At 35.9% G+C, this 26,745-nt stretch overlaps 1 protein-coding gene across 1 annotated transcript in view; it reads right to left on the bottom strand.

Annotated features, from left to right (window-relative positions):
- The window catches only part of ASXL3 (ASXL transcriptional regulator 3), a 174,499-nt gene that overhangs the window by 93,515 nt on the left and 54,239 nt on the right, over positions 1–26,745 (bottom strand). Inside the window, exons 3-4 of the mRNA XM_025365211.1 lie at positions 13,619–13,727; positions 12,239–12,347 (exon numbers count right to left, since the gene is read on the bottom strand). Coding sequence (XP_025220996.1) covers positions 12,239–12,347; positions 13,619–13,727 — 218 coding nt within the window. The remainder of the gene's footprint in view (positions 1–12,238; positions 12,348–13,618; positions 13,728–26,745) is intronic.

Below are 26,745 nucleotides of genomic sequence, written 5' to 3'. Positions count from 1 at the left end.
TTCTTGCAGCTTTCTTAATAATAGATGTGATAAATAAATAATGAAGGACTCATTTTAAACAGTTGCCTGAATATTTATCTCACAGACTGACTTTGGCCTCTGAAATACAAGCCAAAGGAAAATTAATGTTAAAGAAAGGATCAGGGAGAATCCCTTGCATGTAAAATTACAACAGGAGCCAGGAAACTGAAGAATTAGGACAGATGTTTTATCCAATAAATATCAAACACTGACATGCAGTTTAGAAAGTGATATCTTCTTGGCATTGAGAACAGAACAGGAGCTCTCTTTTCTAACTGTGTACTGGCATGATCACAAAACTAATGCCAGGACCTTATACCTTGAAATCCCACAATACAGCCTGTCCTTTTCAAATTGAAGATGAGGAAACAAAATGAGACTAGTTCTCCCTAGAATTTGTATCATTCCACATTTTTTAAAAGGTATAAAAAATACTATTTCTGTCTACATTTTGCTTGCCTACCAAAAACAGGCAAGCCAAAAGGATAGTTAAAAGCTAATCTGCTGATTTTAAATTTGCCTCTCAGTACCTCCACTCTTACTCCCCAAACCCTCCCTCATAATACTCTATTTAGAAGACCTGGGAGCAAAAGGAGGTGGGAGATTATACGTAACCATGAGACAGCCTTGAAGGCTAGAGAAGTGGTAACTGCTCCAGCAAACCTGTGGGCTTCAATGTCTCCAAGTTGTCTCTCTCTCCTTTTAGTTTACCATTCAATTTGAAAATACTATTGAACTAGAAAATGTAGATTAGAGTTCCTATTTTTAAAGCTGCAAGCTAGGGAGGGGATATGGCTGGTATTCCCTCCTAATGTAAGTACTAATCCACTGACAGATGTACAAGAGGACACCCACAATTGTAACTGTGACCTACAACTCAGGATATAAAGGAGCAATCAGAAGGCAAACTTGATATGTCTCTCTTGTCTCACATCCTGCCTACCTCCCGATTCTCACCCTCTATAATCCAGCCAATCTGGAGACTCTTCAGTGTCTTCTGAACACATCTACTTGCTGTGTTTGTTGTACTTGGTCTGATTGTCCCTTCTCCAAATATCCTTTCCCAGCACTCTGCCTGGCAAACTCATCTTGGCAGTCCAAATTCTAAACAGCTTCCCCCAAAGCTTCTCTGACTATCCCAGCTTCTGAGGTAGACTTGCTCCTCCCCTAGCCGTGCTGTCTTGGAATTTAGTGTACGAATTCATGACAGTCCCTGCAATGCTGGTGCTGTTGTCTGCCTCAGCAGCCACAGGCTCAGAAACTCAGGGACTTATATGCAAAGATGGGCACAGAGCAGTCGATCTATTAGTGTTCACTGAATTTTTTAAAAATCAGATTTTAAAATATCAAATTCAAAAATTTTGTTTAGAGTATTTTTGAAGTTAACTTTCCACTATGATTTTTAAAAATAATTCATGAAAGTGGAGGTCAGCAGAGCTCTTTTTTATGAAAAAGTATGTATAAAATGAATTGTTGTAAACTTGAAAATAGAAGCCTTCTTAAATTATTTTCCCAAATTATTCTACAGTCAATTAGGGATAATATGAAAGCCAAATGACAGAATGTCCTATGAAAGACAGTAGGAAGTTGCACGACCTGCCACTAATTATAGATAGATTTCTCTTTGCCATCTTTACTCATTGCCTTATTTAACGAGTAAAGTCACAGTTTTGTGCTTTTGCATGGGGAAATAAAAATAAAATTTAAAGTCAAAATTAGAAATCACAATGCTTACATAAAATGACAGAAGCTGTGTGGGTGCAGAACCACAACACAGACCAGGATCTGCACATTATATAGTCGCTGCAAAATAGGTATTGTGTACTATTAATTGCTCTCTGTCCCACTGAGCCACCCAATAAGTAACAAGCTATCTGAGGAAACTGGTGCTCAAAGACCTAATAAAGACAAGGAGGGGAGCAGTCTTTTACCAATTTCATTTCTGTAAGTTCTCTTTCCAAACACTCTCTTTCATTCTTGTGAATAATCAGACTAGATGTTCTCAAATCAGAACAGCTTTCTGTATGAATGATCTTGACATACACTATAGGCTTAAAAAAAGTTACATGAATAAAAAATTTAACTCAAAGGATACATAGTATATTAGGAATAACACTGTGGTACACTGTTAGAAGTCAATAAAATCTGAACAGAGGGCTGGGTCTTAGAGGAAGTTTATTGGTTTATTGATTAATCATTAGTTCAATTGCACAACTCTTATTGAGTACTTTCCCTCATGCCAATCACTGTATAAGATGCTGGGGGAAAAACAGTGAAAAAGATCCAATACCTGAGTTGGAGGCCATAAGAATTTTTAAAAACTGTTTTCAATGAACAATAGACCAGTAATTCTACCTGAGGAAAACTACGGATGAAAACTAAACAATAACAAATTTGTTTTGAAAGATCAACAAGCAGACAATTCAGAAATATCCCCAAACGGCAAATAATCACAAAAGTTTATGCTTGGGTTATGCTTTGTTTTATGTACAGTATTTACATTTGAAATTGTGTAAATCATATATTTCGGATATATACAGCCAGAAAATACATTCTACAAATTGTTAAAAAGACTTGAGCAGGGAAAACTATCTGACTCCAATTAAATCATTCCTGAACTCCATTTTAAAAATCCTTTTTGCATTCGGCCTACGCAGAATTGCCTTTTCTAAAAACATTTGTTTCAATACAGGTATAGGTATTTGGGTTTAAGCAAATTTCCTTGTTACATTAAAAGAAAATCCAAAGGATATACGTTGCCAAGAAAAGTCAGTAATTAAATAGATTAATAAATTGCTAGTAATACTAGCAATAAAATAATGGGAACAGCAACTTTTTCCTAAGACCCTTTCAGGGGACAAGGAGTCTAAAAATTATAAGCACTGATGCTCTTGATAATATTTAGAACAATATCTTCTATAATGAAATATACCTAATATAACTGGAATGATTACTATATTTTATAACCTACTTCATTAGCCCAATGAAGCCTCTTCTTCTTCAGAAGAGATTTTCAGAAAAAAAGAGCAAAATAAACCAAGAGGAATGTTGAATCAGATAATAATTATACCAACTATATATCAGTGAGAACATGCTGCTGCAAAATGTCATCATGCCAGAGACCTTAGTGATTTGGGTGGCTGATATCATATGGTGCAAATGCCATTCACCTGCCACAGAAAGGGATATGCCACCATCTCATTACAATGGCTACAAATGGTTCACAAACATTTTGATTGGAACACTGAAGCTCCAAAGGTAACTAGGAAGACCATTGTATACACTAAAGATGTAGCTATAACAATCTCTTCTACAAGCACTCAATTTACCAGCCAGGCCAATTTAGTTATACTGTTATCTCTGGATATTCATAAAAATATCTCCTTAAACACAGAAGAGAGAAAACTCAAACCAAAAAATAAATACATTTAGTAGGAAAAGCATATATTGTAGTTATCAGTCTTTAGCCACCTAACCTCCTCCTACCATAGAACCAACAAGGATTTCGCTCACAGGGTAATGGAGATTAATAATACTATATGCTGTTTGTGTGGGAAAAATAACATCAGAGGCTACTTATTTTATACTGGTATAACCCCTGTGATCTTCCACACTGCATCAGGTTTCTGAAACATCTGCAGAGAAATAAAGCAATCAGCCTAGAAAATGAGAAACAGAAAAAAGTGGACAGGAAGGAGATCAGCAAAAGGTTGGTACAGGTCAAAGTTAAGTGTTTCATTCATGGGCATCACTACTAATTACTTCGTACTTTACCATATAAACTATGAACTCCAATGTACGATAAAGGGGAATCAGGTTAGCTATCCAGAAGGCAGTTTGAGAAATGTTTATACAATATAACTGTAAAGAAAAGTGAGAGTGAATTATCTGGCATCAATGAAAAAGTACTTTTTTTAAAGAACATGAGTGTTTTGTTCATATGTACAGTGACAGATTATATAAATCAAACAGAGTATTGGCTAGTTAAGATGGATAATTGAGGGAATACCTTCAATTCTGTTTTTATTTGAGGAGTTTATTGTTTTATTATGAGATCATATTCTGTTCTCGATCTGTATATTATGAAATATTTCTCTCACAATTCAAGAAGAGAGGTGAAAGTATGCTTAAATGGGTCACTTTGTCGCACTTAAAAAGAAAACTTTTTCCTACATGACTCTGGACTGTTAAAACTGACCAAAATCCATTTAGACAAGAATGAAGTTCACAGTTCAAGAGGAAATACGTAAGAAAAAGAGGTCTCTAAAAGATAAAAGAAATGAAAAGTATCTGTAAATAATGTTTGAAAGAGTTGGGATAAGTCGTTTAGAGAAGTTAAGATGAAGGGGTGACCATCTGTTGTTTATCATCAGGGCACAGAAAAAATAAAAAAGAAGGAAATTAGTTTAATTAAAAGCATAAAAGATTTCAACATAAAGAAAAAATTCTTCTCTATAAAAGTTATCAAGAACACAGGGAGAAGTATAAAGGTGACTGTGTGATTTCTATCTTCCTGATCATATACTAGTAGAACACTGTCTACTTCAATTGACTGGTTTAAGAAAAACACTGGTAGGAGAGAGGAACCAGGGCTTCAGGATCTTTTGAAGTTCCTCATGCTTCTTGTGAACTGTATAATCTGGGGGCTGGGATAAAAGAAAGGAGAAGGAGAAAGAGGGGGCAGTGGAAGTTCTATATCCTGCCAGTGGTCATTTCTGACTCTGAAGATTATTCGCTTTCCTCTGTGTTTTCTTCAATGTGTAACTAAAACAACATAATTTTCACATACTTAAGTTTCTCTAGACCACCAATGTAGAGCAGGTGTCTCCACGAGCTAACAAAGCTGTTGCCTAAAATGCAGAGCTGTTGAATGAAAGACAAATTAGCTTAACCCCCCAAAATTAGGGGAACTGGTTCAGGCATAGAAGGAATATCCTTCCTGTCACCTGCAAGATTCTTAGGAATGGCTGCCGGGTAGCTGGTTATGCTGTGTTACGTTTCTCCACGATCATGTAGAAGCCTGTTGACACTCTCCTACCCCCAACCTCCTGAACACAAAGATGCAGACACACACCATCCAATGTGAAACTACACTGGAGCATTCACAGGCAAGTTACTGTAAAACCTCCAGCAAAACGAGACCAGGAATACCAACCGACACTGGGTAGGTGAGCAACATCTTCCAAAGTTACTCAAAACACTCCCTGCACCACTCCACGGTCACCCTCATTTTCCTTTTTTGTAGTCTTGTATAAAACTGCTTCATGAGCTGTCAGTGTGACTACTCCCCAGGGTGTCTGGACCTTTTTAATGTATGCCCCAATTTCTCCATGAAGCTTCTCATCTGCATGTAACTGATGTCTCAATTGAGATTATATTCACACTTCAGGCCTCCTTAACACACTTTTCACTTTTGATAAAAGACCCCTCAAACTGTAGCCTCTGAGCCAATGAAAACAAAGAGTGAGCTGAGTAACGTTTCATTAAGTTAACACAACTCTGCCAAGAATCACACAATCAGAAACCCACTTATAAAACTGGCCATAAAGAATAATGAAAAAGGACTCCATAAAATTCTTCAAATGTTGGAATCATTATTTGCCCTGGGATTTAAAGTCTAAACATAAGATTCTTTTTTTTTTTTCTTTTTCCCCCCAACAGAGACTTTTAAAATACTAATTCTCTTGCTAGAGTGCTGCTTCCTCCCTGAAAGTCATTAGGGTTAAGAGCAAGCAGAACCTTTTTTGATCTCTGTGAATGAAATGTGTACAATCTCTAGTTTCCTCATTTAAAAAGAAATATATAGGATGGTTACTGTTGATTTTAAGCGTGAACTATATTAGGGCCACAAAAAGAGAAACTTAATAAATTGTTAATAACAATTTATAGAGGATGAAGAGGGTGAAGACTGCCTATTGATGGTATCATTTCACATAAAATATGTATGAATTCTGCAGACCAGCAACACATTGTGGGTCAACTTAATATGTGTTAGGAAACTCATGATATATCAATGTATTATGCTCAGAAAACAACTCAGATACAAACATACCCATAAATCTCTGACTAAAATAGACCATAAAATTTATAATATTTTATTTGGGTGACACAGATTTATACTTATACAGGCATAAATGGTCATGGGTTGTCAACACAGATATATCAAGTAATTCACCTAAATCACTCTCTGATCTCTAAAGCTTAGCTTTTAAAATGTCAACAGTTTACATTCTCAAGTCTAATTCTTATTAACTTGAGAAACTATTCAGAAGTCAAAGAAACACATAAACATAGTTCTCTGTCTTGTAAATTCCACAATTAATAATATACCACTTTTCCTACATTGTAAAATTTTGCAACAAAACCTTGTAACAAAGTACCTTGGCAACACATCTCCCATTTTAAAAGAACATTTCCCTGCCCAGTTGATTCCAAGAAGAGGACTAAAGTATTATAATCATTATCTTAATTCTGCCTAAGGACTCAAGTGTTAATGACTGGAATCGAACTGCTAAAATTTCTTTCTTATCAGTTTTTACAAAATACTTTCTTCTCAAATACTTCTATGCTTATCCCCTAAATGGTACAGCAAGTGCCAATAAATAGTTGTCAATCTGATATAACACTATGGTAGCAGAGGCTTATTCTTTCAACGCATCAAGGGTATGTTACAAATTGATGGTTAATATTCTTCTCAATACTCCCCAGTCTTTCATCCCAAAGGATGAATATAAGAAGGAAAGATGAACAAAATAGCAAAACAGATGATGTAGTCATCCCCCACTCCCTTTCTCCCTCCTTCCCTACTTTTCCCTCCCACACCCCTCTCTCTTGTTCCCTCACACACACATCCACTCATATATCCGACCTCCTCTCTCTGATCACATTTTCAAAGTTTATTTGTACAGCTGTAGGGAAGTGTGGAAAGTATATTCATTCTAACTTTTGGTTCAAATATATATTAGAAACAGAGTAAGCAAGGAAATCACCTAAAGCAGAGTTTCCTGACATTTATCACTGAATTGCAAGAAATCAAGAAATCATGTGGTATGCCACTACTTTATTGGGATAAGCCAGGGGTTCCTCTTTGTCAATGTCTTAATTTTAGGATCATAATAGATGTGTACTAACGTTGGAAAGGCAAACTGTACCAGTGATGACTGGCTAGTAAGCGTTCCCTGTGGTTCCAGGCAAGGTATCAGAGTAAGGAGAGCCTGGCCTTTGGTGTCACACCTGGGCTTGCAATTTGGATGGCACATTTAATCTAAGTTTGTTCCCTCACACGTAAAAATAAAAGTACTCAATACATTTTCAATATCTAGGTTTGAAAATGTGTCCTGAGGCTAGATTAATAAGGTATACCCAGAGGTACAGGGTACTTACATGGAGATGCAATTGTGGTTTGCAATAAGATGCAAAAGTGAGCAAGTCAAGGAATACTCAAGGAAATAAGCTATTTACTATTCTTTCAGTGATTTCCCAAAGTTATTTCCTGAATGCAACTTCAAAGAAGAGGTCAGGAAATCTAATTTGTGTCACATTAGCTGGAAATGTTTGGGTATGTGTTATTTGGTGAAGCGCCTACTCACATTTTACATGAGGGAAGTTTGCTTATCCCTGCTTTGGCTTCACTATTGGCCGAGTGCTCTCATGCTATCTGTCACCCTTTCTCAGCTACTAAACTCCCATGGTTTCCTCTGGAATTTAGGATTAGTCATTATCAAAATCTCCTGCAGCCTCCATATTTTCTCTGAAAACTCCCTTTACTTCTTAATATATAAAATCTGGCTGTCTTCCCAGCCAGGACACTGGCTCCTCTGGAATGCTCTCAGGTGGTAGCCTTTTTCTTTTCTACACCTCTTGTACCACTGGGCCTAGAAATAGAATAAGTGACCTATATTCCCCTCACTGTTCCCTCCAAAACATTCTCCCTCCCTGGTTCCTATGATGCCCCCAGCATTGTATCTCATGTCATCAGACTATATTACTAACTATTCAACCTACTGTACTTATCTGCCAATTCTTGATTATTTTTCATTTTTTGAATATGTTAGCTGCTAATATGACATCCTGTCAATGTTAGTTCTACTATAATTGTCTGTTTCAATATCCATGCTGATGATTCTCTAATATCTTATGCAAGGGTCACCACCAGCCTTTAAAACATCTTTGTGCAAAAAGGAAAAGGCAATCTTTTTTCCAGGTGGACCCAGTCCCATCCCACAGCACTAGGCTGGGCAAATGGAGGGGTGCTGAATTTCAACCACTGATGCCACCTCATCCAGGCAACTCTTGAGTGCACACATGGCCTACACACTCTTGATAGCCTGAAACCTAGCCCCCTTCTTTCTTATCAGCTCAGAAAATACATCCCATAATAGTATCCTAAATTCAATACATGCATTCTACTCTCACATCACGTACACTTCCAACTCACTTCCTTTAGCACACCAAATCAAACAACCTTTTCACACCAATGAGACTTCCTTCTTCACACTATCCTTCAGTCACCTCCACATCAGCTTAAATTCTATGGACAGCCGGGCACGGTGGCTCAAGCCTGTAATCCCAGCACTTTGGGAGGCCGAGACAGGCGGATCACGAGATCAGGAGATCGAGACCATCCTGACTAACACGGTGAAACCCCGTCTCTACTAAAAAAACACAAAAATCTAGCCGGGCGAGGTGGTGGGCACCTGTAGTCCCAGCTACTCAGGAGGGTGAGACAGGAGAATGGCGTAAACCCGAGAGGCAGAGCTTGCAGTGAGCTGAGATCCGGCCACTGCACTCCAGCCTGGGCGACAGAGTGAGACTGTCTCAAAAAAAAAAAAAAAAAAAAAAAAAAAATTCTATGGACATTTGCCTTCATTACTCCACTTCATATACCCTTAACTCCTTTCTTTCTTGCTTGCTTCATCATCACATTTGGCAAAACCCCAGTGTCAGTCACTATACACCTCCTCTGTGCTTGTAGAGTGGTCCTGAACATGACTGGAGAAAAATGGACAACCATGTAGGCTGGTCTCTTAGTAAATTCAGGATGAATAACCTTAAGAATGTCCTTAATGCTGTCAGACTCTCTCAGACAAATATTTTGTATCTTCTTCTTAAGTCTACAAAACTACCTCCCCTATTCTCACCCTTAACTGATGGACTTGTTTTCTATTTCACTGAGAAAAATAACACACACAGCAGCACACTTCTACAAGCCCCTTCCACATGTACTCGCCTACCTTCACTTCTACTGAAATACCCTCGCTTTTCCTACTGCCTCCTTTAGAGCACCTGTCTACATCTCTTGCTAAGACCAATGTTTCCATTTGCTGAATAGGTCCCATTCTCCCTCATCTAAGCAAGGCATGACAACAGAACACCCCTGCCACATTATCAATTTTCCTCAACTGAAATATTCCCATTAGTGAATAATTTTCTAATAATCATTTCCCATTTTTTAAACTGTCTCTTGATCCTTTCCTTTCCAGTCATTTTCCCATTCCATTCCTTCCCTTGACCTCAAAATTCCTTGAAAGAATTGTCTACACTTGTGGTCTCTAATTTATCTCCTCCCATTCTCTTGAACCCACTTTATTCAAGCTATGGTCTTATGATTCCACAAAAAATTACCATTGTCAAGTTCATCAATACCCTCATAAAGGTAAATCCAGTGGTAATTTCCTAATCTTCATCATGAATTCACATTATCAAAAGCATTGATACATTTGAGTCGCTTCACCCTCAGAAATACTTTCTTCATTCGGTTTCCAGGACAGAAAATCTTACCGTGTCCATTTACCTTCAGTCTCACTGTTTTCTACACTCTCTCCAAGCTCTTAAAATTCAAGTGCCCCTGAGCTCAGTCTTTGGGCCTTTTTTCTTTTCTATTTACCTTCAGTTCCTTGGTAATGTCATCCAGTTTCCCGTCTTTAACTACCATCTATAAACTGGCCACTTCCAAATCAGTATCTCCAACAAGGATCTTTCCCATAAATTTCAGACAGATAAAATCAGTTACTTAAGACATCCATCTAGATATTGAAAAATAATCTCATGTCCAGAACTGAGCTCCTGATCAACAACACCCCTGCCCTTAACTGGTTCCCTTGAAGATTCTTCCATCTAAACTAAGGACGATGCTATTGTTCAACCTGCTCACATACTCAAACTCTGGAGTCATCCCCAACTCCTTTCTCTATCTCACACTCACATTTATCTGTCAGCAGCTTCTGTCGGATCTACCAGAATCCAATCACTTTTCATCTCATCCACTGCTACTACCTGCCTTCAAATCAACAACACCTCTCCTCTAGATTATGACAATAGCTTTCTAATGGGTGTCCTTGTTTTTTTCCTTGTTCTCGTATATTTTTCATAGTTAGTGATCCTGCTAAAACCTACATGTGGCCATTGCCTTTCTAGCTCAAAACTCTACAATGGCTTAATTTCTCACTCAAAACAAAAGCCAGCATCAAGGCACCATATAACTTGGCCCCCATAACTTCCCTGGCTTTGTTTCTTACCATACTCTCCCTTGTTCATTTTGGCCTCACAGCCACACCAGCCTCTTGCTGTCTCTGGAATATTTCAGACAGTCTCCTGCCTCAATGCCTTTGTATTGCTGTTCCCTCTACCTGGAGTTCTCTCCCCTGAACGCCTGTTCTCTCATGCTCCTCAGGTGTTTCCTAAATGTAACCCTCTCCCCTACTCCCCCACTCCCTTATTTTGCCCTATATCACTTGTCACCACTGAATAAGCTATACATTTTAGATATTGATTTTGCTTATTTTCTCTCTCTCAAAGAAAATAAGCTTCATGAGAGATTTGCTTTTGTTTTTCACCACTGTAACTGCAATGTCAAGAATAGTACTTGGCACGTGAAAGAAGCTCCGTATATATGTTGAGAGAGCACACGAGCACTCACCCAGGCAAGAGCGCCACACTAGGAGCAACTGTAATAAGATTCTCCTTCACCCTCCTGAAAGGGAAAAGTATGCCCCACTCACCTCCCCTTTTTGAAAGCCAGAAATTACTGTGATTCTCTGCCTTTTCCCCTCTCTAATGACAAGGACCAGCCAGGGTTCACACCATTACCACAACAATTGGGGGGATGCTCAAAAAGCCTGGGAATAGGGACAACAAGTCAGATGAAAAGTAAAACATCCATAAAGCAGTCTGCAGCCATTCTTGTAATTTCCTTAGGACAATAAGCTGTGTTTTTCCTATATTAAATTCACAAGCTTTGCTACAGATCAGAAAGGAACTGAAGCAGTATCAGTCTTACAGGGTCTATCAGCACACAAGTTTAAATAGCAAGAGCATTCAGTGAGCATGCAGAGGACAAACAAAGGGACTCCATGGCCATTAATAAAATGAATGACTTTGGGTTATTACTGAAATACAATATTTCTGCAAACATCCTTTAAGGTTTGTTTGTTTAAAGGTAATTTACTGATTCCTATGAGTCTACCGACAGAGACTTTAATTACACAGTTTTCTCTCAAATCATGATCTGGGTCCCTTTGTGGAACCAGTGGGTACAGTAGAAGAAAGCACTGCAGCTATTGTGGGACAAAGATTTGCCAAAATTGCAGTGCAGAATTATGTACACCAAAAGAATCACAATATAATTGTCTTGAGGAAGATAAAAATAAGTTCACATGTAAAATTCAGAGGATAAAATTCAGAGGTGGAAAATACCCCCCCTTAAAATTCTGGAAGGGTCACTCGCTTCTCAAAAGTGTCTAACAAGAAAATATCTTATTTGGCCCTCTTTTCACTGTGAGGAATGGTAACACTGAGCTTCATTTGCAAAAGACAAACCAAGGAACAAAGCTATTATAAAACTACTTGTGATTACAGGAAAAAATCAGCACAATCAGAAATAAAACATTAGCATTCTCAATCCTCCCGTAAGAATGAAACCACTAGATACCCCCAGTAACCCTCTCACTTTGCAGGAGAAATATACGGATACTTAAAGAAGTATTTAAGAAAATTATTCAGGGAAATATGTACTGTTAAAAAACAACAAAAGCAAAGAACTATATACTTCTTTTAGATGCTATCCTTTTTGAATCAAAACACCTTGATAAATCTCAGGGGTAAAAATTTGGAAGACAACTGTATTGATAATGGTGGGCAATTCAATTAATGAATCATTGGCATTCTATATAATTTTTAAGAGAACAAGGGATTATATTTTGGAATTCATCACACTTACCTCCATTTTCTTCTCCACGGGCATTTGCCTCGGCCATATCTGTACCATCCAATTCAGATTCACAGACTAAATCCAACGTGCCATCTGCTGGGCATGACGACTCCTCTTTCTATATTATTTTGAAAAGTGATGATTTATGGAGAAGATGTATTAGCAACTAAAAACATTCAAAATACTTGCAGAATCCTAAGTATGATCAGTTATTTGTGATTTAACATTTCCATACTAATTTATCTTTTAATGTAAAATCATTCTTGGGTTAAAAAAAATGGGTAAAGCCCATTGCTACTGTTGATTTTTTTTTTTGGATAAACTTTTAAAATCTATACCCAAAAAAAGTTTCCTTTTGACATATGTTGTTTCCATTTTTTTTTCAATTCTACATTTTTCCTCATGTAAAGAAATGGCTTACCAACTCAGAATTTTAATCAGTTACTTAAATACCCAACTTGCTACAAAGAGCAATGGAAAAATTACAAGTCTTTCTGATTAACTAACTGGTGTTATTTTCTGAAACACACACGGTGGACCACAGCCTGATGCTTAGTAGCTAAAGAAGAATCCCTGCTTTGTTGTCTAGGTATAACTTTTGACATAAAAACAAAACAAAACAAAACAAAAAAACACCTTATATGTAGTTAATGAACTTTAAATATAATCCATGACTTATTAAGGCAGAAACTTCTTTCTAATTTCTAAGAAATAACACAACGAATTTACTTATTCCAAGTTACACAACGATTTGTAGACTATAAGCTTTTGTCTTCTGGAATTTTGCATTTCAGGTGGCATTTCCCCTAGATAAAAATGGGAATGCCTTTAAAAAAATTATACTAAAATAATTAAGACTCAGTTATCTGAAGCTTTTATTTCTCTCTTCTTCTCATACAAGTGTGCATTAGTAAAACTTCCTTGAGATCCCCATTTAAAATTGAATATTAGATTCAATTCAATGTTTTCAAGCAAAATGAATAAATGTCTTATTTTTATAAACGATAAGGGTATACAGGTGTGAAGCCTGTGTATCAACTGACGGTCATTAAGTCAAAGAGTCCATGGTAACTCTGATCATCTTAAACTCCTGGCCGATGACCCATGACACTCCTCCCCATAAATTTTAAGGAATCAAGAATTTTAAGGAAGCCACAACTATTCACCATTACCATATGTCATGGAGTGAAACCACAGATATGCTTTACTTAAAGAAAAATGTCATTGTTTATTCTTAATATGAAATCATTTTTAAGACATCTGTAAACATTTAAAAGGCATAGGAGTCATTCTTCTACTCTTCATCCAAATCTAATTTTGTTTACCTTCACATGTCTGAAAAAATGCATGATATATAGTAATAACAATATGCAGAACAATGCAACTTACTTTGAGAGCATACAGGCCTGACTTTCCAGGGATTTTGAAGAATGTTCCATCCCCTATTCGAGTGTTAGTATGAAGCATTGCATTCAGACAGGCTAATGGAGAGGTTCCACTAGAAAATAAAAGTGTGCAAAAATGAAGCAGTTTGAGGTACAGCTTCTATTGCAAAACTGTTCTCTTGAGTCTCTCTCTCTCTCTCTCAAAAAAAAAAGAAAAAAAAAGACCTCTTTGCATGCCTTTTAAAAATACCCTCCCAACCCTGAAAACATCTACATTACAATAAAGGGCCAGTCCAGTTTTACCAAAGTTAATCAGATGCATCTGTCTTATAAGGCTTCAGGCAAAAGTCTCTTGAATTGAAATTATGCTTTTATTCATAGAGTAACCAATACTGTATTTTACAGACACCAAAGCCCAAATACTTACGTGGTGTTATTTTACAAATAACACCATGAGGCCTTAGCTTTTAAATATTACAGACAACTTGATGGTTGCACTTGAATGATCAAAAAAAAAAAAAAAAAAAAAAAAAAAACCCCACCAAGTTCAAGAGCAGCTCCATCCCATAGGTTTAAAAGCAACAAAAGAATAATAAACCAGGGAAGAACTGATTTGAAATTACAAGTATTTAAGTTACTCACAGGACTGCATTTCTCACATGGCAAAATAAGAATGTACATATGTGTTTAGATCTCTGATACAGCCTCTATAATGACATCCTTTTCTCAGTTAGATATGTCAAAGAAATATGTATTGGGAAATTCTGTCCAGCTAACAGAATTCTGTAGTAAACATGCAAGTGATTGAAATATAAGATCACTTTTTAAAGAAATCAAACAGCATTAAACTAAATATCAAAGGACATATGTATAAACATTATTAGAATGAGTTCATATACTTGAATGATGCTTATAAAATATAAAGTACATATATATTTCCTGGGGTAGAATTCAGAACAAATTTTTGATTGCAAACTAATTATTTAGAAGCTAGAATTTAGAGCTACAATTATTGCCTTTTTAAATTATACACCTATATACATTTTACTTCCTAAAATGACAAAACATCAATATCTGGTCAAACCAACTTTAGTTAAAAGCCCTACCCCCACTACCCTCACATGCTTCTGAGGAATTATGGGTATTTAATTCATATTCTGAGACAATACAGCCTTTAGGATATGAAGCTTTCAAACTTTGAATTAATAAGTTCCGAATTCTAACTTTAAATTTTGAGGGTAAAAACATAATTTGTGCTCCTAATTAAAAGTTTTCTAAAGACCAAGACTATCAAACCTCTTATATGAAAACTCACCAGTAAAATGCAAAAGTCAAATATGCCGAATTGCCAGAACACACTTAATAGCAAGGCAGCATACATATGCATCATGGTCATAAGAATTTTTAAGTATTATCATCCTACAAAGACAATTATTTTAGGAAGCAGCTTCTCTTTGCCAACATATAAATATGACTCCATTGAATTTGACAGGAAACAAGAATCAATATAAATTCAGTCACAGAACAATGCAGTTGTAACATTAAAGTACACATGGAAATAATGTTGTGTTTAGGTAATATCTTTCCTCATGAAGCTCCTACAAGTTTGCAGACCTCATTTCTTTATTTTCTCTCACAAAAGATTTTTCTCACATTTAGAGTGGGCCCAGGCATACCTATAAAGTAAAATATATTCATCTCCCCAGAAATGTCTTTCCAAATAAATTCCAAATGAATCAATTCCAAATAAATCACGCAATACATGTTATACTGAACACTGCAAATACATATTTTTACATTATACTCTTCAGACAAAAGCATAGAAAATTTGAAGCTAAGAATGATTATGCCAGATTTTTGGAGTTTTAATTTAGTGGAACTGTCAGAAATACAGACTTTCCGTAGGGACTTGGCAAGATGATGTTAACACGGCAAGTAAAACAGAATCCAATACATAAAAATGACACAATGTAGAATTTTAAAAATATAACTTAATAAAACTGTTCACCTAATATGAAACCTCACAATGCTGTTTCTTCTCTTTATTCCTAAGGCCCTAATGCACATGATTCCAAGAACTCAGATTCAGCACGTTAAATAATAATACAGATTTAAAGGCAACGACTAAGTACAAAACAAATGTAACATGACTATAATTTACATTTCCTTTTTAAGGTATAGCAAGCTAAAGATAATTGTAGAAGATAAATTGGCTATTAAATAGCAATTTAATGCTGTGCTTGCTCCAAACATATGTGATAAGCACCCAGTTTTCTACAAATAATAAGCTCTATTAAGCATGAATACATTATTAAATGATACTTTTTAGTAACTCAATAAACACAACATTTACTATGGAAAAATTTAAAAATATGTAATTCACAATCACAACATCTCCAAAGTCTCAATGACTTGCAATTTCTATAAATCTTTCCCAAAAGAAACTTGTTTTATTTCAAAACTATACATTTGCATTAGAAAACAATTTGTAATCAAATGCAAATTTCACAACTAAAATCACTCACTGATTAGTCACTTAGTTTTAAGCACACTTTATGATGGAAAAACTAGTTATTCAGGTCCATTTTATTTAAAAACAATGAAAAATACACATCAAAAGAGCTAAATGCTTGCTAAAAGGTAACTGATTCATCCAGTGTAAAATATACACAGGAAAATGTATTTCAGAAACATTTCACACCATTTCCTTATTGCTGTTATCCTCAGCAATTCCATAAACTACAGAAAACTTAGACTACATTTTCTGCAGAAATGTCTTAACTGCTATTGAACAGAAATAAAAGTCTCATGTCATTTTATTATTTTTATATTCAGAAAAAATAGAACTGGCATGTATACTATATATTGTATATACATATATATCTTAAACATAAACTGTGGGTAAAAAAACAAGGCAGATGTACATGCTTTAAAAGTTTGTATTCTTAGAACTGATCGCCTTCTATGTAATGGTTCTTATTTTTAATTTATTCAACAAAATTTTCTTCACAGTTAATGCAAACGCTCATCACCTCAGTCGGAATTCAGAGGTCTGAAATCCTGTAACTATATGTGTGTATATATGAAATAATAAAACATCAAAGTTTTAATGTAAAAATCTCTGAAATTTCAAATTTACTTACTTTCTAACAAGATGAATTGGAAAAACCGCGATATCCCGATTTATAGAAGGAAAACAAAAAGGAAGAAAACAAAAAGTTAGTTTTCCAACTTAAAACACAATTCTTCATCTCACCATTTCAACAAATAGGACAATGCACAGGAAACCCACCAAAGTCAAATTTGGCTGCCTATGGGGAGGTTGGGAAAAAAAAAAAACTGGGGCACTGGGCTGAAAGGTGACTTTGATTTTTTTTCCCTAATACTTCTATGATGTTTTCATTTTGTTCACAAAGCCCATATATTTCCATATAATAAATATAACTAGAAATAAATAAGCAGGACAATATTTGTCCCCAATTCTTTTCTTTATCCCATCCCCTATAATTGGGCCCTTTCCTACACACCTGCCAGGGTAGACATACAGCTTATTCTACTTGTTTGTTTTTCCCCCTGGACTCTAAAGCTGTGGACCCTTCTGGTTTGTTTTCATTTCCCACAACCCCTGAAGCAGAACAGGGGTGGAATTTGGAGGCAAGGGAGCAGGCATAATTTAAACTGTCTAGACATCAAAGAACCCCTAGAGATGCTTTACAGAGCCCAGTGCTGTGTGAAATACAGAAAAACTATTGCTTTATATTATCAAATTGCTGATGGAACACACACAATTTTACCGATAGTGAATATTTAGTGAAAGGAATGAAAGGCCTATCTATTAAATAATTTTAAAAACCAGACAGAATACCTGGGGAATGCAATTGGAAGACTATTTGCAGGCATGACAAAGAAAATATAATTGTGAGCCATTATTCCTTTACATATAACATAATGATTTATAATATTTAAGTAATACAAATATCAAACTATTTTATTATATTAATGTTATGTCTTAATAAAAATTTCAGATGTAATCTATTTCCTGCAAACATTTCTTTTAATCTCATTTTTAAAATATGGGAATGTAAAAAAATTAGTCCAGTGCAACAAAAGCATAAAAACTCAACAAACTCAAGCAGTTATTAAACATCATAATTAGTTACTGTGCTAAGTACTATTAATACAAATTAATATAAACAATTATATGCTCATTCTTTCAAAAAAATTAATAATCGCTTCTTTCAAGCACTTCCAACGTTAGCTTTGAGAAAATATAAAGAAGATATTTTAAGAGTAAGTTAGGTGGGTCTCGGGTGCAGGTAATATTCTAATTCTTGATACAGTATCTGTGTTCACTTTGTGAAAACTATTTAGAATTTGTAGACTAAATTCTGTATATACTTCAAAAAATGTTTTTTAGATATTAAAAAATTAATAATGTACCCTTAGATTTATTTATTTAATGGGCATGTCCCTACTAGTGGAGAAGAATGGGGATGGTTCCTAAACAGACATAGTAACCCAGCGTATGTCAATTGACAACTCAGTAACCTAGATGATAACAAACTACCCTGGAAAAATCAAGGCCAAATGAACTTATTACTCTTGGGAAATATTACTATCAATAAGAAACTCTCTAAAATGACTGAAAATAAAACTTTAAAATTTAGAGTCCTTTATATATGTTACCTGAATGATATCTATATGTATGTAATATATGTAGTTATATAAGTTATCTGAATAATTCCAATACAAAATGTTCTACACTAAGCCTCAAATTGGATAGTGAAGAAACAGTGTCGCAGACTTCATGGTCTCTCTACAATCACTAACGAAAGCTTTTATTGTGCACTAACAGAGGAATAACAAAGACTCAGAAAATATAAACATAAATGGGAATAACCCATCAAATCAGAGATGGGTCACATTTCAAAGGAAGATATTTTGTGATTTGCTATGTGAGGATATCCATGTGGTTTTCGATATTCAATAGGTCTCTAGAGTAACGTTCAAATGCAGCCTTGTTACTCTTTTTATCAGGAGGGGTTGAGACAAAAAATAATTATCAAATAATATATGCTGTACACTTAAAAAATTTAGAGAAAGAACTTTGAACTCCAGACCTCAGTGTGTATCTCTGGTTGGCATGAACATGTCTCTCTGTACAACAAATAAAAGATAAACATTTGAATTTAGAACCCTTATCCTATTAAAAAACCATCAAGATATCATTAGATAGACTATAGCGATTCATACAGTCACACTCACTAAATGGACCTACTGTTTTAGGAATCAAAAATTCCAAAACATTAATACAAGGACAAAAATTTGCTTAGTAGTACTTTAAAGCAGGATCTAGAGGGAAATTAAGAAATATCCCTATATAAGTATAAACCAAAACATACGATCTATATCATAATTTTCAAAGACCCTAACTAAAATAGGAGGTGAGGTGGTTATCTTTAATTATAGACATCTAGTAAAGAACATGCCACATACACACCTAGACACTGACAGCTGTTCTTCTACAACGACGTATGTCATGACATGCTGTATTACCACCCCTGTGCTGGGGAAGGCAGTGGCGAACAGCGAGGAAGACTGCAGGCTCTGGAACCAGTCAGCCTGAGTTCAACGAGCTGAGTCATGTTGGACTTAACTTCTCTAGGTCACAGGTCCCTCGACTCTAAAATGTGGAGAATAAAACTCACTCTGTCCTAGAGAACTAATCCGAAGATTAAATGAGTTAAAACATATAAAGCACTTAGAACTGTGTCTGGTATGTGGTAAGTGTTCAAAAATTGTGTCTTATTTTCTTAATACTAGCACTACTAACCATAGTAACCAACATCTAAATGTAAAAAGAATGACAAATGGAAAGAAATTAATATTTCACAGCTTGTTTGAAGAATTGGCTCAGGTAATATTTTAATTTTTAAAAAGATTTTAATTTCTAATTTCATTTTCATCTCAGTATCAAAAATAAGTGAAGACATGGGCATGTGTACACAGCTCGTCCATAGTCTCTCACATGTGGATAGTATTAAAAGTAACTGATAACTTAGTAAGGGGACAGGGAGAAGAATGATAGCAACACATCTATCACTATAGTTACCATTTATTGGGCATCTATAATGTGCCTGGGCTTTCACAACTATTATCTATATTCCTCATGCCCACCCCAAAATGTAAGCATGATTCCCAGTTTTACAGACATGACTGAGATTCAGAGATGAGGAATCTTACTGAAGTCAGATAACAACTAAGTGATACAGCTGAAATCTAAATTATAATCTGATTCCAAAGTCCGTGCTCTTTCCACTATCTCACATTCTCTCTCCATAGAACTGCCTCCTCCATTTAATCTAACTTAAACACTTACGCAAATATTTAGCACTTTGAGGAAATACATTTTTAAAGGCAGATGCTGCTAAATGATAAGGTGACCTACTTCATTCTCAATACTGCATATAGCAATGACTTATCCAGAGTAGATTTCAAATATAAAGAACTAGGCTGCAGAAGATGACACTGTTGGCTATCTTCCTCTGATAATGTCACCAATGAAAACAAAGGAAGAAGAAACTTAAAGAAAATATGAGGCTGAGACGGGCGGATCACAAGGTCAGGAGATCGAGACCATCCTGGCTAACACGGTGAAACCCCGTCTCTACTAAAAAATACAAAGAACTAGCCGGGCGAGGTGGCGGGCGCCTGTGGTCCCAGCTACTCCGGAGGCTGAGGCAGGAGAATGGCGTAAACCCGGGAGGCGGAGCTTGCAGTGAGCTGAGATCCAGCCACTGCACTCCAGCCTGGGCGACAGAGCCAGACTCAGTCTCAAAAAAAAAAAAAAAAAGAAAAAAGAAAATATGATAGAGGCCGGGCATGGTGGCTGATGCCCGTAATCCCAACATTATGTGTGGCAAAGGCAAAAAGACTGACTTGAGGTCAGGAATTTGAGACTAGTCTGGGCAACACGGTGAGACCCTATCTCCACAAATATATATATCTGTGTATTTGATAAATATATATACATATATATATATATAAACCATAAATAAGATATATACACACACAAGAGGTACACACACACACACACACAATACGCATGCACATATATACATATATGTGTGGTAGAGAATTCAGATCCATAATTGAGATGCCTCTTTATCAAACTGTGTCATTAAGAGAAAACACAATCCTTCTACTGAGCAAACATTTATTGAGCACACTATGTATGTATGTCAAGCTGATCTTGAAATAAATTTGTACTCCAACAGTGTTTTGCACATAATAGAAATGTAGACTGAACTGAACTAAATTTTCTGAATACATATGAAATGACAGGGGACTCAGCAGAAAGGCAGCCTTGAGGCATGTTCCAAACAAGAGAAACCCATTTGGAATTTAAATGTTATCCTTAGTTTATTCCAAGGAGATGACTGAGATGTGATCATGTACAAATATATCATGTCATTGACTCCTATGCAGAGGCAGTCAACCCATGGCCATAGGTGGCTCTTCAGGACTTTTATCCTATTTCCCTAGCCCTGCAAGCTCAAAAAAGTTATTTCCAATTAGGTCAAAAACTGTATCTTACAAAATAAAACAGTAAATTTCATATATTAAAAGAATAGACACTGTAATTATATCTGGTATGAGGTAGTTTCATACCAAAATGTAAGTTTCCATATTCAACCTGCAGCTACTCATTCTCACCCATTGTATTAGCAATAGCTAATACTCTACCATTTCCAGAATCTGTTCTGTGGGATATCTGTCCCAAGTGTTGCTCAGAAACATTCTCAAATGTGTTTGGGAAATGTATGCTGCATTCTCCTTTTGCAAACTCATCAAATACGTTAATAAGTATTATTGAAGTCTCTGAAAAATCCTATTTAATTCTGTGTTTCCTGATTATATACAATAAAAGAATCCTCTCCACCATAAGATTAAACAACATCTCCTATCATGGCATGCCAAAAAATATAGAGAAATGTTATACCATATTTACATGATTAGGATAACTAGGAATAAAGCGCCTAGCAGTCAGCACTCCCAGGAATGTTTAATTTTACTAAGCAAATGTTAAAAGATTACTTCAAAAGTGTGCAAAAGCTCTCTTTTTTTCTGTGAAAAATACAGTGTGATTATTATATTCCCTGTATAAGTGTATAAAATTGAAAAACACATCCAGGAAGTGTAAATAGTATTGAAAATTTACAAACAGTATCTCTATGTACTTAAAAATACTATGTATTTGCAATACAGGGTGAGCAGCCCAAATCTGAAAATTGGAAATGCTCCAGAATCTGAAACGTTTTGAGCATCGACATGATGCTCAAAGGAAACAGACATGGGACCTTTTAGGATTTCAAATTTTTAGGTTTGGGATGCTCAACTGGTATAATACAAATATTCAAAAATTTTAAAAAGTCAAAAATCCAAGAAACTTCTGGTCCCAAACATTCTGAATAAGGGAAACAACCTGCATTATATTACCCAACAGATGCCATGTATAACATGAAAATCATCTCACACATCTCCTCAGAGCAGATCTTCCTCCCGATCCCCACCAGCCTCACTCAGCCATGGGTATCATCTTCCTCCTCCAGTACCCATCCCATGACTGATGCATCACAAAGCCCCAACTAAGTTCACCTGAAACCTTACATGTTTACTTTATTACATTCTATTTCAAAAAAATATTTACCTCATTCACAAGACAATTCTATAATCTCTAACTGGTCTCCCTGCTTCAACTCCCAAGTCCAATTCATCCTATACACCGGTGCCAGATAATTTTCTTATTTTAAAACAACAACAGAAACACTGCTCAGATTGCTTCTTAGCCATGCCATTCACTATTGTTGAATCAGTGGTTTTCACTGCCCACCAAAGGAGGCACAAAGTCCTCAGGCCAGCATTAGGGTCATCAAAAACACAGTTGCCATCTACCTCATTTTCATCTTCTCCAACTCTCAGAACACTCTCCTATAATCCAATCCAACTCAGTAAATCACCAAGCTTCTACAGTTTCCCATGTCTGCTCTGGCTACCATCTGTATGGGGAAGGCTTTTACAACCTAGGATATCCCCATTCCTCTAGAACAATCACAATACTTTTCATATCTTTCATGGTTTATTTTCTTTGAAAATTGTTTACATCTTTAACTTTCCTGCCCTTACTACTTCCAATAAGTTTGAAAATTCCACAGGAGATAGACATATTTATTTTTATATTGCCTGACAAGCAATACCAATGTACTCAAAAGTTGTTTCTTGAAATAAATTTAATCACTGCAATAAAAGCTATTACAATCATGGATGTGTAGACATAAAAGACATGCAATGAGCATCACCAAAATTCTTTCTAAATTCATAGATGCAATCATGTCTGTGAAGGACTCTACACACCAAAAGGCTGCAGTGGCCATCTTACATTCGCACACCCTGCATTCTTTTCTTTTAGGGACTCTCCCTTTCATAATGATGTGATTCCAGTATTCATCGAAAAAATAGGATTGATTTCCCCACCAGTAAGGCTGGCCAGATTAAACTATCTACTTGGTCACAGAAACTGGTAAGCTGGTGGAAGTTTGAGTATCTTTTCAAAAACAGATACAGAAAAAAAAGGAAAGAATATAAATTATCTTTCAGTAATAACATTAGCTATAAAGACATAAAAGGGAAAAGCTGGTGCCTATCTCTGCCTCCACAAGGCCAGGGTCTGAAGGGGATAAAGCTAACCAGAGGAAAGCAGAGTAAAGCAGGGAAAGAAAACAGGAGAAAAGATCATGGGAACTCCTGCATTGTCTGGTCATGTTGAAGATCAACCTGATAGACGTCCAAGTTAAATAAGCCAATAAGTCTCTAACTAGTTTTATTTTGGACGCCAAAGAGAGAGCTTATATGACTTGTACAAGCTGACTATTTTTCTAGGCCTCATTTACTTAGCCATAAAATAATGAGTTTAAAATACATGCGTTTTGAGGCTCTATTAATCCATTTCTGGTTAAGGTTTTAAGGGCAATTAGTAATAGTTTGACTATTAGCTTTCTGAAGTCCATTCCAATCAGGCTGCCTCTCAGCATGTTTCTCTCTCCCTCAATGCCCACAGCTCTCCTCTCTTCCTACTCATTTGTCAAGATCCCCTCACCTTCACCTCCTAAAAGCTACTAATCACCTCTGCAGTCCACAATGATGTTCTCTGCACTTCCAAAGGCATTACAGCCCATGCTACTATTGTAGCATTTAGTTCTTTGCAGTCTACCACCACACTGCTTGACAGCAACAAGCTCCTTGAGGACTCTGACTTAAATAAAGATTCTTTGTGTTCACCTCATAGTGCCTTGTGAGATTTGAGCACTCAGAACACATTCAGGGGCTTGTTGACAAGCTAACATTTTACCATTTACAGAAAACAAAATTTCAAGCTTGACAATTCCATGTGTTGGCTGAGGACATCCAGAAATGGGAAATATTAAATACTCCAGTGAGAGCATAAACTGATATAACCAATTTGGAAAGGCATTTGGCAAGATCCAGTTTTTTAAAAAACTGTGCATGCTCTACAGATCAGCAATCCACTTTTTGGTACAGACCCTAGAAAAACACATACTTTCACAAAAAGACATTATTAGTTATAGGAAAAATAAACTGTAAATAACTTAAATGTTCAATAGGTTATGGCTACAGATTTAGATATACTTCTCCTATAGATTCGTAATAAAAGTATAAATCCTGAACTATGACTATACCCAGCAAATCTATGACATTGTTGCTTCTGAGGAGAAAGAAGAGGAAATCAAAGCAACTTCAGCTTTTTCTGTTAGACTTTATATATATATAAAAAAGAAGCAACTATGCCACAAGCAGTCCACAACTGCTAATTCCAGCTACTGTTTGTTGGAACGTGGGTACTCTGCTGTATTTTCAAAGCAGAAAAAAAAAGCTTCATTATTTTTTTCCTCACAATGTGAGTTTTTTCTAATTCTATCAGATACTTCCCTTGATTCAATTAATGTTTTCATGCAAGCAAATGTAATTACATGGAAAGTGTAAAAGTACATCATTATACCCAGTTAAAAGTCCTCCTAACTCCCCTCAATCCCATCCACTGCCTCAGAAGGTCAATCATGATTTCTTCCAGATATTTTTGTATTTACATTCCTATCTATGCATATACTCAACTTTATGGTTTAGATTTTTACATTTATTTTCAATACAAATGAAAACAATTTTTGCTCTTAATATTCTACAGAATTTAGTGTTTTAACATTTTACTTTATTAATTGTTACTTGAATTTTTTTTTTTTTTTTTTGAGATGGAGTCTTGCTCTGTCATCAGGCTGGAAAGCAGTGGCGTGATCCTAGCTCACTGCAACCTCTGCCTCCCAGATTCAAGTGATTCACCTGCCTCAGCCTCCCGAGTAGCCAGGACTACAGGCGCACGCCACCACGCCCAGTTAATTTTTTTTATTTTTATTTTATTTTTTTTGCATTTTAGTAGAGACGGGGTTTCACTGTGTTGGCCAGGATGGTCCCAATCTCCTGACCACATGATCCACCCTCCTCAGTCTCTCAAAGTGCTGGGATTACGGGCATGAGCCACCACGCCCTGCATGAATTTTTTTGTAAGTGTATATTCTGCTTACAAATAGTGGAAAATTGATAAGATGTATAAGGCATTAATGTAATTTGACATTACCAAAAAGTAACATATCAAAAATGCAAATTAGTTTAATTATAAGATTTTGGATGTTTTTAATATTCATGTAATGTTCTTAAGAGTCTATAAAATATATGTACTCTATCATAATTTTGTATAAGTATTTCCTTATTACAGAACACTTAGTTTGCATTTAATTTCATCCATGAAAAAAGTGCTACAATTAAGACTTTTATATAGTGTTCCCTTAGTATATGTACAACCATCTCCCTACAATAGATAAAAAGATTGTACTTCCAGTTGGAAGAGTGCTTTGAAAATTTTAATAGCTACTTCCAAATTACCTTCTAATGAGAGTAACTACTTAATGATGGAGAGTATCAATCTTTAAATTTTTGCTAATTCACTCGAGGGGTGGAGATGAAGAGGCCATTCCACGTGGGAGGAGCAGCATGAGGGCAGCACAAACGGACAGAAATAAATGTGGTGTGCAGGAACATGATTCCAGAGTGGGGAGTAAAAGAGAGAATAGGATAGGAATCAGATTCCAAAGGGAAGGTCCACACCACTTCATGGCGCATGACATTTGGTTCCACAGTTTAAATGCCATGGCAAAGAGCTTATTCTTCATGCAGGAGATGACAGACAGCCCCAGAGGACTTTAACAAGGAAAGTGCTCTTGTCCATTTACTAGCACAAAGATAGATTTAAACTGAGATACACCTAGAAGACAGACCAGTTAGAAGTCTGCAGGACTGGCCTGCAGGGAAGATGGAGCAAGCTTTGTCAGAGAACTAATGGTAGGCAGCAATGTGAATAAAATCAAGAAATACATGCTAAGACAAAAGCAAAACAAAACAGTAGGCTGTTTTTTCTTGTTGTTTTTTGGATAAAGACACTGACAAAATGTGTGAGATAAAAGGAGAAGGAGCTTAGGACTGAGAACTAGAGATGAATGGTGGTATAATTAAGATGGATAATACAGAAGAGATTAGCTTGACGGTATGATGAATTTAGTTCTGGACTCAGTGATTTAAAAGCATGCATCCAAAATTCAGATATGTACATGCATCAGAGAGTTAACGGTGGTGTTCAGGATAAACACTGGGGCAGCTACCAGTATAGACAGTATTTAGAAAATGGTGACAAGTGATTAACACAGTTGTAGAGTAATAAGAGAAAAATGACTGATGTGAGTTCATTATATTCCAAACTTCAGAAAACTATATGAGAAAATATTAATAAGATCAAAGAAAGGAAAAAAATCCTATAAGAATTTTATTATAATATGATGTATACTCTAGCATCAGTATATAATTGTTTTATAAGCCAGAATAAATCTCTCTACTCATAGGTAGAAATAACCTGTAAGTAGGAAGCTATCTGGGAGATCTGGCCAGAAGGAACCATTCCTTTAAATACAGTTTTTCTTGGTAAAACAAGAACATCACTAAACGCAAACT

This window comes from Theropithecus gelada, chromosome 18 (genome assembly GCF_003255815.1).
Source record: "Theropithecus gelada isolate Dixy chromosome 18, Tgel_1.0, whole genome shotgun sequence".
Lineage (NCBI taxonomy): Eukaryota > Metazoa > Chordata > Mammalia > Primates > Cercopithecidae > Theropithecus > Theropithecus gelada.
The sequence above is the reverse complement of the archived record's forward strand: the minus strand, read 5'-3'. Positions and strand labels throughout refer to the sequence as shown.